Genomic DNA, 14,178 nt, shown 5'->3' on the forward strand with positions numbered 1-14,178 from the left:
CTGAAATACCTTCGAAGCAAGTTTTGCATTGAGTGCTGCATCAACGAGTAGATGTCCACGTATAGCTCTAGACACGGCTTTGCCACTCATCATGTGGGTTGTAGTGTTGCTGGCATATGCAACTTCCAGAAGCTCTTTGAGTCCAGTACCAGACATCAGGTGGCCAATACACCCAAGAAAACTCATGAGTGTATGGAATCCTCCTAGTCTTAGAACAATCGAGTGAAGTTTGCTGTCCGCTGGCTCGCTCTTGACTATGGTGAGAGCTTTCCACCAAAGTGGCTGATCAAATGTCAGTATCGGGGTTGCACCATATCTCTGCGCATGTTCACAAACGAAATGCAGTGTGGAGTTGATGCAGTCCAAGTCACTTGGACTGAGATCAATCATGGGCAGAAACATTATTGATGCCTCACCCGGATGTTCTCCCTTGTGTACCATCTGCATCATTCCTGTCCAAGAGGGCCGAGGTGATCGAACAGTAAGCGAAACCTTCCAGAGGAGGTCAACATTTGAGCTGATTTGTCTCAAGTCGGTACAGGCTGGAAGCTTCTCGTAGAGAAAGGACTGCATTCCTCCACATGCTGATGTGAAAGGTCGTCCCGGCGTCACCGCTGTCCCGGCGTCACTCCACCTCTCGTTCACGGCTCTCGTTCAATCTGAAAATAAAGTATGATCCACTCATTATAATTGAGTATAATTTTATGTATTTGTTCAGAGGATCGACAGGTTTCAGAAAAATATTATTTTTTTTCTCTTGCAATTAGTGGTGGGTTAGGGGTAAAAGTTCGCTAGAATGACTGGACTATGATATTTGTTCTATTATATCACCTTTATCTATCAATATTGTTGAAATGAAGATCAAATAGCTGTATGTTGAAATATGTTGAAAAAGTCAAAACTTTACATGGGGTGTACTTACTTTTTCACGTGACTGTGTATATGTATGTGTATATGTATGTGTGTGTATATGTATGTGTGTGTATATATATATATATATATATATATATATATATATATATATATATATATATATATATATATCTCTATATATAAAGGAGGAGTGTCTGTGTGTGTGTCTGTCTGGATGTCCGCTTATAACAAGAGCTACACATCGGAGAAAAGTTTTAGACACAGATTCGGAATCAGCATAAAATCCCGGTGGTTTTAGGCTACGTTTTATTTTAATATCAATGGTTTAAAAAAACCGCGCCAGCTGCAATTCCATGGTGTAGTTTGTGACGGCGCTAGACGTTCGGGGTGTATTGCAATGGTTTGTCGGGTTTGGCTGTGGGTCCAGAATAGCTCCCATTTCCTTGTTCTTCCACTTTTATTTTGATTTTTCTGTTACAACGCCTTCCTTATCTACCTTATATTCCCCCCCCGACGAGGCCTCTACATAATTTCATGTGGCAGAATTTCGTGCATTTTGAGTGAAAGAAGTGAGACGAAGCTGTAGGAGGAAGAAGAGGCGCGGTCACTGTGGAGGCCCTCGATCATGAGTGGAAATGGCGGGAATTGCGTTTGTATCGCAAAGTAAAGGATCTGCATTCATTTCTGAACTTGCATTGGTGGATTGTTATACATCTGCATTATTTTTCATAAAAAAACTTTATGTTGAACTTGAAGGCTCCAAGCACGGACTATATAATTATATAGCCCTCATTGAGGTAAAAATAAAAGTAAAAAGCCTGCTATCGCTTGCCAAGCTAGCCGTTCCCCCCCTCCCCGCTCCCCCCTCAAAGTAAAAAGCCTGCTATCGCTTGCCAAGCTAGCCATTCCCCCCTCCCCCCTCCTTCCTTTCCCCCCTCCCCCCTCCTTCCTTTCCCCCCTCCCTCCTCCCTTTCCCCCCTCCACCCCCTCCCCTCCACCCTCCCCCCTCCCCTTCTCCCCCTCCCCTCTTCTCCCTTTCCCCTCCCTTCCCCCCATGCCCCTCCCTTTCCCCCCTACCTCCTCCCCCCTACCCTTCTCCACTCCTCCTCCCCCCTCTTCTCTCCTCTCCTCCTCCCTCTTCTCCCCTCCTCCCTCTTCTCCCCTCCCCCCCGTTTACCCTCCCCTCCCCCCCCCTGTTTACCCCCCCCCTGTTTACCCCCCCTGTTTACCCCCCCTGTTTACCCTCCCCTCCCCCGTTTACCCTCCCCTCCCCCGTTTAACCTCCCCTCCCCCCCCTGTTTACCCTCCCCTCCCCTTCCCCCTCGCCCGCCCGGCAATGCCGGGTACTTCCCATGGCCAGCTGTACGTGGGCTGCTCGAGGGTTGGAAAACCAAGCAATATTTATGTCTTGGCACCAAGTAAGAAAACCAGAAATGTTGTATACCAAGAGGTTTTGAGAAATTGACAAAACGTCATGTAAGAAATGTAGTGATATTGCTCTAAAATATACATGTTCTTTTCATCATATATTTGTCTTATTCTTATTCAACCCGGGCGAAGCCGGGTACCTCAGCTAGTGTGTGTATATAAATATATATATATATATATATATATATATATATATATATATATATATATATATATATATAGCTACGGTGTTGAGATTTGTACAGTAAACTCAATAAAGGTTAAAGGTTTGCCCTCCATAGTTAGTCACACGAGCAACATGTAGCCTCATTTGTCGTACATTTATGTCTTTGTATATGTGAGAGTAGGCCCCTTCCAGTGTTAATCCTGCATTGTGTAAAGACAGGAGGATAGGCCCTACTTCTACAAACCATTCCACGTCCATAGGCTCGATCCATTGCGGCTAAAAAGCCCTGGTTTTGCTGGGCGCGAGTTAACACGAGGTGGGCCTCGGAAGGTGGAGGAGGGTTGAGGTCGGTGCAGCAGCAGTGGGGACGGAAAGCATGAGCTACCAATCAGGGCTCACAGCGTGTGGCTGCAGCACTGCGTCACAGGGCGTGGTTGGAACATCGATCGGGCTAAGAGGGATGGCAATAAAACCGATTGCGCGAAGCCCCCCACGTGAGTTCTCAGTTATGAGAAGGGAGAGGCGCTCGTGAGTTCTCAGTTATGAGAAGGGAGAGGCGCTCGGGAGTTCTCAGTTATGAGAAGGGAGAGGCGCTCGGGAGTTCTCAGTTCTGAGAAGGGAGAGGCGCTTGAACAGGACTTGGAGGATAAGCGCGTTGTGAAGGACTTGCCGAGGACTGGCAGAGGAGAGAGAGGACGCGCTTGAAGAGGATCACTCGCACTGTATGAACATGGTTACGAGGGATACGTGGGTGCAGCCAGGGCGTTGATAACTTGCGCGGTTCAGCCAAAGCGAGTGAACGCGGCTGAATAACCGCCAGCCACGCTAAGTCCGCCCTCTACCGTTCGCCCCGAGATTACCCATTTGTTCGAGCGACACGATACAAGTTCCTGCCTTCGCCTACCTCCATCTCCGCGGGACGTGCCAGGGACCATGGAGAGACGGACGGGGCCGATCCTGGACGACCACCGCGGTGCTGGAGAACTCCTGCCCATCTGTAATCCCCGTGTGAGTGTGGCAGACGGGCCCGTTGTCTTTGGGTAGTAAGAATAAGACTGTATAAGGATTTCCCTGTGTCTCTTCGTCCTGTACTGTATATACGTGCCATAATAATTAAATCTATTTGTTCTTCCTTTTCTTCTGAATTCGATCGTTCCCGTGATTTCTCCATTGACTAAGCGTGGCACGAATAAGATCGCTCCAATCGGGTTCCACTATCTATAACGGCGCGGATCACATGTACGCAAACCGCTCGGCGTATCACCATCACACGTGGTTCGTTCGAGGCTTATTTCCTCGCTTCCAGGGCAGCGCTAGTACTTAGGTACGAGCGAATTTGGTCCCGAAACCCTATTTGGTGCTGTCCGGAAGGGACGTAATAGGTCTCGGGTCAAGCCAGGTCAGTAAGGACAAGGGGATACATCCCCCCTTGATAAGGGGAGAAGGCCGGCGACAGATCCATAACAATATATATATATATATATATATATATACACATGAGTTCTGACTGATCGAGGTTTTCTGCATTTTGTGGGCTGCGAATAATTAATTGGTTTTCAAAACACGTAAATGAACACCAAATGAAATGTTTATATTAATGCCCAAATAATCGTCTTTTTTCGTGTTTACAAATACAGCAATGTAAAGTATGTTACCATGTTTTCAACATTGTTTAAGAAAGATCACTTAAGGCAGTGTATAAATAGATGGCTCGTTCCCAGTTTTTTTACATTCCAAAACATCATTCTTATTACGAAATGGAAAATGTACCTTAATTTTGTGCAGCACTTAAAACTAAAGCGTAGTGTTTAAAGTTACGCCATTTCGTGTTTTGTTTTAAAGCGATTCAATGAATCGTTATGTGGTCTTTGAAAGAACAGAATGTGTTTTGGATCACGCACCATTACACAAAGGTACAAGACAGACGTTCATGTTATCTCTGAAAATCTGGAACATCGGCAGAGTTCTTTTCATTTTCCTCTGCAGGATTGTTCAATTCTGTCCGTTATTTCTTTATAATCCCCTGCTTCATGGGTATAAAACAATGCATGTTGTTTGCACGGTACGAACATTTTGGCGGGAAACATATGGGGCCTGGTTACTGCACACCAAGTTGTACTACACACTTTATTTCTACTGTTCTCTAAACGTTTTACTGTGTACTAAGTTTTTCTGGACTCGACCGGAATTTAGTTTTTGGCATTGAATCAGTGTCCTGAAGAGTCAAGTGTGAGTCCCCGAAAAAGTTGACTAGAGTCGTACATCAGTGATGTATATAGTACTGCAGAACCTCAACATTCACGGTTCCGACATTTGCAGACCCCACATATTCAGTTCACAAAATGTGACCTGCTTTGACATTCATGGCCCTGTGCTTCGCATAAATGCGGTTTTTTTCGCAACTGCAAAAACATCCCCCACCAGCCACGCACATGACAATTCCAAAAACATCTTCGTCAGCTGCACATAAATACAAAGCAGGTCTAACCAACCATCTGTCACCAGCCTCGTGCATAACACAGTTATAAAACAATCTTCCACGAGCCACGCATAAACCATTTCCCATCAACCATGCACATAAAACAGAAGAGGAAGATGCAATATTCTGTAATGCCTTACGAAGACAGACGTTGGGCTTCAGTTCCATAATTTTAAACGTCCTGACATCACAGTCCTTGTGTTAGAATTTCTTTTATTTTAGATCCAAAATAAAATTTAATTTTCACTTACTGTACCACGCAGAAGCCTCGCTGATCAGCCATATCCCCAAAGTGAATATTTTGCAACAATCTCCACCTGTGTGTGCCTGGGCTGTGATTTTCTATGTAAATGTGCATCATGCAGTGCCACCTCTTGGTGTGAGAGGGTATTACAAGTGCACACCCTTTACAGCACAGTGCTCCCGTCCCCACGTTTTCCAGTGCAATGAAGCATTTTTAATTATAAACAATAGGCATGCTTTTTCTTCATGCACGTAACCCAGGTTATTTTTATTTCATTTTCGGGAGCGAGTTGTCAGTTTCCTATACACTGCCCAAGTAAAGATGTGTCAGAAGAATGTGTTGCATGTTTGGAACAACATTGCCCATTAGAGCGGGTACTCAGCTAGTTGTAGGAAAAGAAAGGAGTCAAGAACTGTGTCCCAGATTCCCAAAAAGGTTTATGGAGACAGACAATAGAAAACAGGTCAAAAATATACAGATATTGAAAACAGAAAAAGACTGCACAATGAAACCCAGAACAGTTTCATGTAGATTCACAGGTTTGGTCACTCAGTCATTTTAAGGTAAACATCAACCAGTAACAAAAATGTCACCCATGTGCCCACCAAAGAAGTAAATAAGCAATGCTTCGTCAGCACAATGCTGTTTGCATCTCTACTCAGCTGAGTCGTGCTCGAACCAGGTCAGAACAGTGGGGGAGGAGTGAGGGGAACACCATCTAAAACCTGGCTATTAAAAAAGGTAAATTACAGATAATAACAGCGCTTGGATGTTAATTGTAAAGCCAATATCTGTCTCGTCACCTTTAGTGTTATCAGCGTTGATGGTGCAACTTGCGCACCGTCAAGGCACGACCACTTATCCCAGTTTCCTCTGAAACATAATATTTAACAAAACGTTGTGGATGCAACATCAATGGATATCTTTGCACCAGAAATCAGTGAGCTTGCCAGTTTAGGCCTTATAACCTCTCGTTTGGCAGTAGAGGCCTCTTCCTACTATATGCTGTTTGTGGTTAGTGACCACGATGGTGTAATTTATCTTAAGCACATGTATACATTTAATGTGCGTATTAACATGCAAAATGTAGCGAGAGCGCTTAAAAAACTTTCGAGATGGTTACAATGGAGTGCTGGCTCTCTGGACAGGCCTGTGCAAAAAAAATAGTTGTAAAGAAAATCTAAATTGCGATTTTATACACAAGTAGTGTCACTCTATCTGCCTTGAGCATTTGCCTTTACTTAAGGAGGCACAGAGATGGTTTCACCCTTCTCGTAGTTTTTGTACAAAGGAACTCTGGTCTGGTGGAAGCAAAGCCTTTGATTCAGTAAACGTCCGTCGATTCACATTCCTGACAATATAATTAATAGCTTCAGTAACAGAGGAAGCACAGCAGAAAAAAATGAAAATAAAGAGACAAACAAGACAAAATAATATGTAAACCAATTACACGATTATAAACATTAAATAAAAACTAAAAGCAAACCAAATGGTAGAACTCTTTTCGATATCAACCTCTAAGATGGCTGAAGGAGGGCGTGCATAGGTACATCAACTGTAACAGCCAGTGTGAACGGCCAACCAAGGAAAGCGCTTCAGCGAGCGCCGTCCGTGTAGGGCAGGGTGAAGATGGAGATGTGCAGAAAGTACGAGATCTGTCGGCAGAGGCGGAAACTGTACAGGAATAAATCCATGCTGGAGATGACCTGAGGAAAAACGAAGAGGATTAAAAAAAAGAAAAAAGAAGAAGAAGAAGAAGAACAGATACTCGTTGCTGAACTCATCGACTTGTTACAAAACTATTTTTGAGAGTTTCACCACGATCGCTTGTGTAATCTGATGTAAGAACATGTTTCACTGCCACCAATCCCTTTGCCTCTTTCTCCCACCTATGTAACTGCCTCTGTCAATGATGGCAAACCCTTAAATGTGAAATTTCAAAGTACGAGGAGTGATCTGTTTGTTTATGGCCCAACAAGGAAAACACTATACAATCACTTATTTCTCAACATAATCTCCATTCCAGCAATGCACTTCATCCATCGATCCTCTAGCTTAGCTATGCCCATTCTGTACAACTCCTTGTCATGCCCCTCCAGTAAGTCCTCTCCAGCTGCCTTCACAGCATTGTCACTATCATATTTGAGATCCCTATCCACATTTGTTCAAATGCATCACACAACCATCACAGTTCATCAGAATAATACTTCTTGTTAACAGTATTTACATTTTCTATGAAGTCTACCATTATCACAGAATCACAGCATAGTCACTATCATATTTGAGATCCCTATCCACATTTGTTCAAATGCATCACACAACCATCACAGTTCATCTTACTATAATTCACCAAATGTCCATCCGTCTGTTCGAAGGTACCGTAAAAACTGCTGAACCAATCGCAAAGATATTTTGGGTGGATAATCCTCGGACCCCTGGGAGTAAAATAGGCTATTTAGTTTTCCCAATTTCAGCTTTAGTCTCCAGCATTCTCAGGTTTGGACTCCCGCATAACATTCGCGTTCGCATAACGTTCATTGTTCTCATTGTGACGATATTGTTTTCCCGGGTGCACGCACAAACGGCTGCACAGCTGCACCGATCGAACTCGGACAACAACAATCTTACATACTTACAATCCCACGAACCTTGAACGAATCCTTGAACTTACAATCCCACGAGATATGCGGAAAGGACGACCCAAAACCAATATAAACATCATTCGCATATAAACATCATTAAAAGTAAATAATGACCTTGGCCAAAGTTCAAACGACATTTTATCTGAACATGAGACAATTCCACATCGCTATTTGGGCGGTGAATACGCTAACAGATCGCTGTCTCCATTGATCTTGCCAAGGCCGTAACAGCTATCGGCTCAAAATCCTTTTAACTGTTGATTTGGAAGTTTTTACAATGAAGGAAACATTAACAATGTTGTTAAAAGTATATTTTGGGATTAATTGGAGTTATGTTGTTTGGAATGAAAAAAGAGATATCGAGTTCAAGTGAATGACATGCCGTGATGGTTTCTACTTTCTGAACGTGAACTTCGCGGATCGCCATTTGCAGATTTGCCACGGTCCCACGATCGATGTTTCTATACGTGAACGTAACAGTTTATTTGCGAACGGGTATGTTTTTCATGGAAGTCCTTCACGAACTTGCTGCCCATGTCTGACGTGCGACTGAAGGTGCTACAGGAATGTGGAATTTATTGGTTTCATGCTTTAGCATTCGCCGTATCTGCATTGCCTGTTTGCTTCTGGCCTCCCACCCGTGGGAGATTTTCTCAGGTTTGGATTCCCGCATAACATTCATGTTCGCATAACGTCCATTGTGACGATGTTCTCATTGCGACGATGTATGTGTTCACAGTAGTGTTTGACGTGACGGTGTGAACGTAATTTCATAATGTTTTTCGTTTCGTAATCCTTTAATGAACGTTTAATGTTTAATGAACGTTTAATGCCCTTCGATGTCCGGGGCCGCACGCGCACTACACTGGACAGGCCAGCATGTACCTTGCCCTTCGCTGTCAGGCTCGGGTAAACCGCTGAGCCCCATCCGTGATGGGGACTGGGGCTTGAGACAGTGTCCTTCATTAAAAGTATAATAAATGCTGTCTCCATCGATCTTGCCAAGGCCGTAACAGCCGTAACGTTTAATCTCTACATGAGAGAATTCCACATAGCTATTTGGGTGGTGAATACGCCAACAGATTGATGTCTCCATCGATCTTGCCAAGGCCGTAACAGCTATCGGCTCAAAATCCTTTTAATTGTTGATTTGGTACAGTTACACGTATCGGGAATTTGGTACACGTATCGGGAGTACATACGGCATAGCGATTGTGAACACTATTATCGTTCACGTTCACGATCATAGTGTATCGATCACAATTTGAAACACGATGGAATAATATTTACCGATATGAACAGTGATGTGGCTTTTATTGAAATTCTAAAGATACTGTTTAGATTTTGATGATTTGCGTGTGATATGATTCAACGGATGTTTATATGAATCGTTTAAAATTAAAAAAAACCCTTCAATTTCTGATATTTTGCCTTTTCATTTGGGCCTCCCAATTGAAGCCCTACCCGTAGGGCGGGTACCGTTGCTAGTCAGAATAATACTCCTTGTTAACAGTATTTCCATTTTCTAAGAAGTCTACCATTATCACAGAATCACAGCATTGTCGCTATCATATTTGAGATCCCTATCCACATTTGTTCAAATGCATCACACAACCATCACAGTTCATCAGAATAATACTCCTTGTTGACAGTATTTCCATTTTCTAAGAAGTCTACCATTATCACAGAATCACAATCCCAAAACACAGTGGCCATGACCTTTCCAGCTGATGATGTCCTATTGAATATTTGAGGAGGTGAGGACCGTGTGCTTCCACTACTTGCTCTGTTGCTTGGTCTCAGGATCAAAGTGGGGAACCCATGTCTTGTCCTGTATGACAATCCACTGGAGGAAGTTGTCTGGATCAGCATGGAAACAGTCCAAAAGCTCATGGGAAATGTCCAGAAGAGCTCTTTTCTAGTCCAATGTCAGAATTCTGGGAATACACTGAGCTGACACCTTTGCCATGCCAGATTTGTCTGAGGATTGATTGAACCGAGCCAAAACTGACCCCAATGTCTCAACTACGTGACTTTTAGTTGCTTGTCTGTCTTTCCTAACTACCTCATGCACCTGGTCCACCATCTATAGTATTGCCACCTCAACAGCACGAACTGATCTGTGTTCATCTTAGGTGCTTGTTATGCCACACTTGAACTCAGCTACCTACAGTACCTTGAGAAAGTATTCACACCCCTTGACTTTTTCACATTCTGTTGTGTTACAGCCTGAATTAAAAATGGATTGAATTTTTTGTCACCAATTTACATAAAATACTCCATAATGACAAAGTGAAAACCTGTTTTTAAGAATGTTTTACAACATTTTGAAAATGAAATACAAAAACATGTAACGTACATAAGTATTCAGCCCCGAGTCAATACTACACTTTGTAGAAGTGCCTTTGGCAGCGATTACAGCTTTGAGTCTTATTGGGTATGTCTATCAGCTGAGCAATGTAAACATCTGGATTGGGAGAGTTTCTCCCATTCTTCCTTGCAGATTTGCTCAAGCTCTGACAAGCTGGATGGGGATCTTTGGTAAACAGCAATCTTCAAGTGTTTCCACAGATTCTCAATGGGATTCAAGTCTGGGCATTGGATGGGCCATTCAAGGACTTTCACGGTCTTGTTCTGAAGCCATTCCAGTGGTGCTCTGGCTGTGTGCTTGGTGACATTGTCTTGTTGGAACATAAATCTTCGCTGCAGTCCAAGGTCTTTTGCACTCTGAAGCAGGTTCTCAACAATTCGCCTGTATTTGGTTCCATTTATTGTTCCCTCTATCGTTACCAGTCTCCCGATCCCTGCCACTGAAAAGCATCCCGATAGCATGATGCGGCCACCACCATGCTTTACAGAAGGAATAATGTTAAATTGATGATGAGCTGTGCTCGGCATTCAGGCCAAATAGTTCAATTTTCCGCTCATCAGACCACATAATCCTTTGCCTCATGCTCCCAGAATTTCATGTGTCTTTTCGCAAACTCCAAGCGTGCCGTCATGTGCCTTTTTCTCAGGAGCAGCTTCTCTCTGGCCATTCTCCCATAAAGCCTAGATTTGTGAAGTGCTGCAGAGATTGTTGTCATACCGGCAAGTTCTCCCATCTCAGCCAAGGAACACTGCTGTCAGAGTGGTCATTGTCTTCTGTAGTTCTGTCAGAGTGGTCATTGGGTTATTGGTCACCTCCCTGACCAAGGTCCTTCCTGCCCAGTTGCTCAGTTTGGTCGGAAAGCCAGCTCGAGGAAGAGTTTGGGTAGTTTCATATTCTTTCCATTTCCTAAGGATGGAGCTCCCTGTGCTCTTGGGAACTTTCAACATTCTAGAAATTGTTTTATACCCTTCCCCAGATCTATGCCCGTCGCAATTCTATCTGCAAATTCCACGGACAGTTCCTTGGACTTCCTGGTAGAGTTTCTGCTCTGACATGAACTGTCAACTGTGGGACCTTATATAGAAAGGTGTGCTTCCTTCAAAATCATGTCCAATAAATTCAATTGGCTACAGGTGTATTCCAATAAAGTTGGAGAGACATCAAGGATGATCAAAGGAAATTGGATGCACCTGAGCTCAATTTGGAGTGCACAACATCAATTTCAGAACAAGAATGTGAAAACCTTGAGTCGCTCAGCCAGAGTCCAGACTTTAATCCCATTGAGAATCTGTGGAAAGATTTCAAAAATTGCTGTTCACAAACACTCTCCATCCAAATTGACAGCTTGAGCAAATCTGCAAGGAATGGGAGAAACTCCCAAAATCCAGATGTGCAAAGCTGATACAGACATACCCAAGAAGACTCAAAACTGCAATTGCTGCCAAAGGTGCTTATATGAAGTGTAGTATTGAAAATTCTTAAAAAAATTTAAAAATTCCACTGACATAATGGGATAATATGTGTAGATCAGTGATAAAAAAAAATCTCGATTTATTTCACTTTAAATGCAGGCTGAAATAACAAAATGTAAGACAAGTACAGATACATTCAAAGTACACCGCTCCCCCCCCATGCCAGAAAATTAAATATCCTCCAGCGCAGCTCATGGAGACTGTATTGGGTGGGAGAGGTGTACAATAATCGATTGGTTAATTGCATAATTAAAATCAATAAATAACTCATAAAATATTTTATTAATCAATTGGCTAATGGCATACGTAAACAACCAGTGCTTCATCCAAAGCTGTAACTTTTTGAAAATTAATTAAATAAGCCATTAATCTAAATTTATTTATTTATTGATTAATCAATAAATAATTAAACAATTAATTGATAAATCAATAAATCCAAAATATCCTTTAGTCACATCACTTGGTCACTGTCATGTCCAAATATCAGCTTCCTAGCTCAAAAGGTACCTGAGATATTTGCTCAGATGAGAAAGAAAATAAATAAATGCTTAATAATGAAAATAAATAAATAATATACATAAAATAATTAAATAATAAATCAATTGGCCAATAGAATACCTAAACAACCACCATTTCACCCGAATCTGCAATACATAAAAAAAAATCAATCAAGCCATAAAGCGAATCATCAAATAATTAATCGATTAATTGATTAATCAATAAATCAAAAATATCCTTTACAGACAAATCACTTGCTGATCGTCATGTCCAAGTATCAGCTTCCGATCTCAAAAGGTGCCCGAGATAATGCCCAGAAGAGAAAGGAAATAAATAAGTACTAAATTAATCGATAATAATTAAATAACTAATCAATTAATTGATTAATCAAAAAACAAAACATACCGTTTTTGTTAAAGCACTTGCTCACTATTGTGCCGAAATTTCAGCTTCCTAGCTCAAAGGATGGCTGAGATATCACCTGGACAAACAAATAAGAAAGAAAGAAAAGAAAACAAACAAGAAAGAGCAATCGGATTGCAAACCCTCGCCAAGATGTATTTTCGGTGGTTTTTTAAGGCTTTTGTGTTAAAACAAATATGGCGACCGAACCAAGTGACCAATGACGTCATTTTTTTTTTTTCTAAACTAATTTATTCCTAGATTATGCTCAATAAATTTAATCTTGATCGGATGAAGTTTTGTACTTGTCGAATTATAACGTCATAATGGAGGCACCTATGACATCATCATCAACAAATTGTATTCCCCATGGAGAGTTCTTTACAATGAGCCATGTCTCAATTTTTTCTATTCAGAGCTTTCAGAGATATGGAGGTGCTAGGTTTTTCAGTTTTTCAAGATGGCAGCCAAACCATGTGATCTACGATGTCATAATTATCATTAAAAAAATTCTACAGGTGGAGTTGCACCTATGGTGAAAATTTCCTGTCAATCGGACCAACGGTTGCAGAGAAAATCATATTTATTCTGTGCGGACAAACAAACAAACAAACAGATTAGAAATCGGTCAGAGACCGAGGACTTGCCGGAATTAAAAATATAGCGGCCGAACCACGTGACCGATGACATCATTATTTGTTTTCTAAACTAATTTATTCCCACATTATGCTCATGAAATTTCATCTTAATCGGATGAAGTTTTGTACTTGTCGAATTATGACATCATAATGAGGGCATATATGACATCATTAACATATTTTATTCCCCATGGAGAGTTCTTTACAATGAGCCATGTCTCAATTTTTTCTATTCAGAGCTTTCAGAGATATGGAGGTGCTAGGTTTTTCAGTTTTTCAAGATGGCAGCCAAACCATGTGATCTACGATGTCATAATTATAATTTAAAAAATTCTACAGGTGGAGTTGCACCTATGGTGAAAATTTCCTGTCAATCGGACCAACGGTTGCAGAGAAAATCATATTTATTCTGTGCGGACAAACAAACAGACAAACAGATTAGAAATCGGTCAGAGACCGAGGACTTGCCGGAATTAAAAATATGGCGGCCGAACCACGTGACCGATGACATCATTATTTGTTTTCTAAACTAATTAATTCCCAAACAAACAAAAAAAACAAGAAAACAAACAAGAAAGCAAACAAACAAGTCCAGATACATTCAAAGTACACCGCCCCCATTCCAAATAATTAAATATCCCACATCGTGGCATTGCCGGGGCGCCTCCGCCGCCCAACAATACCGCGATACAGCTCAAAGAGACTGCATTTGGAGGGAGAGGTGTACAATAATTGATTGATTAATTGCATAATTAAAATCAATAAAAGGTTATCATCAAATATTTTCTTAATCAATTGGCTAATAGCATAACTAAACCACTCGTGCTTCATCCGAAGATGTATCTTTTAGAAATGTAATTAAATAGGTCATTAATAAAAAATTAAATAATTAATTTATCAATAAATAATTTATCAATTAAATGATTAATCAATTAATCAAAAATATCCTTTATAGCCACATCACC

The 14,178-nt window shown here is 41.6% G+C and overlaps 1 protein-coding gene across 1 annotated transcript in view; it reads right to left on the bottom strand.

Moving 5' to 3' along the window:
• Positions 1-5,607: 5,607 nt before the first annotated feature.
• The window catches only part of LOC137431229 (cholinephosphotransferase 1), a 61,420-nt gene continuing 52,849 nt past the window's right edge, over positions 5,608-14,178 (bottom strand). The window contains exon 9 of the mRNA XM_068122323.2: positions 5,608-6,896. Coding sequence (XP_067978424.2) covers positions 6,786-6,896 — 111 coding nt within the window. The 3' untranslated portion in view covers positions 5,608-6,785. The remainder of the gene's footprint in view (positions 6,897-14,178) is intronic.

This window comes from Myxine glutinosa, chromosome 7 (assembly GCF_964187855.1).
Source record: "Myxine glutinosa chromosome 7, kmMyxGlut1.1, whole genome shotgun sequence".
Taxonomy (NCBI): Eukaryota; Metazoa; Chordata; class Myxini; order Myxiniformes; family Myxinidae; genus Myxine; species Myxine glutinosa.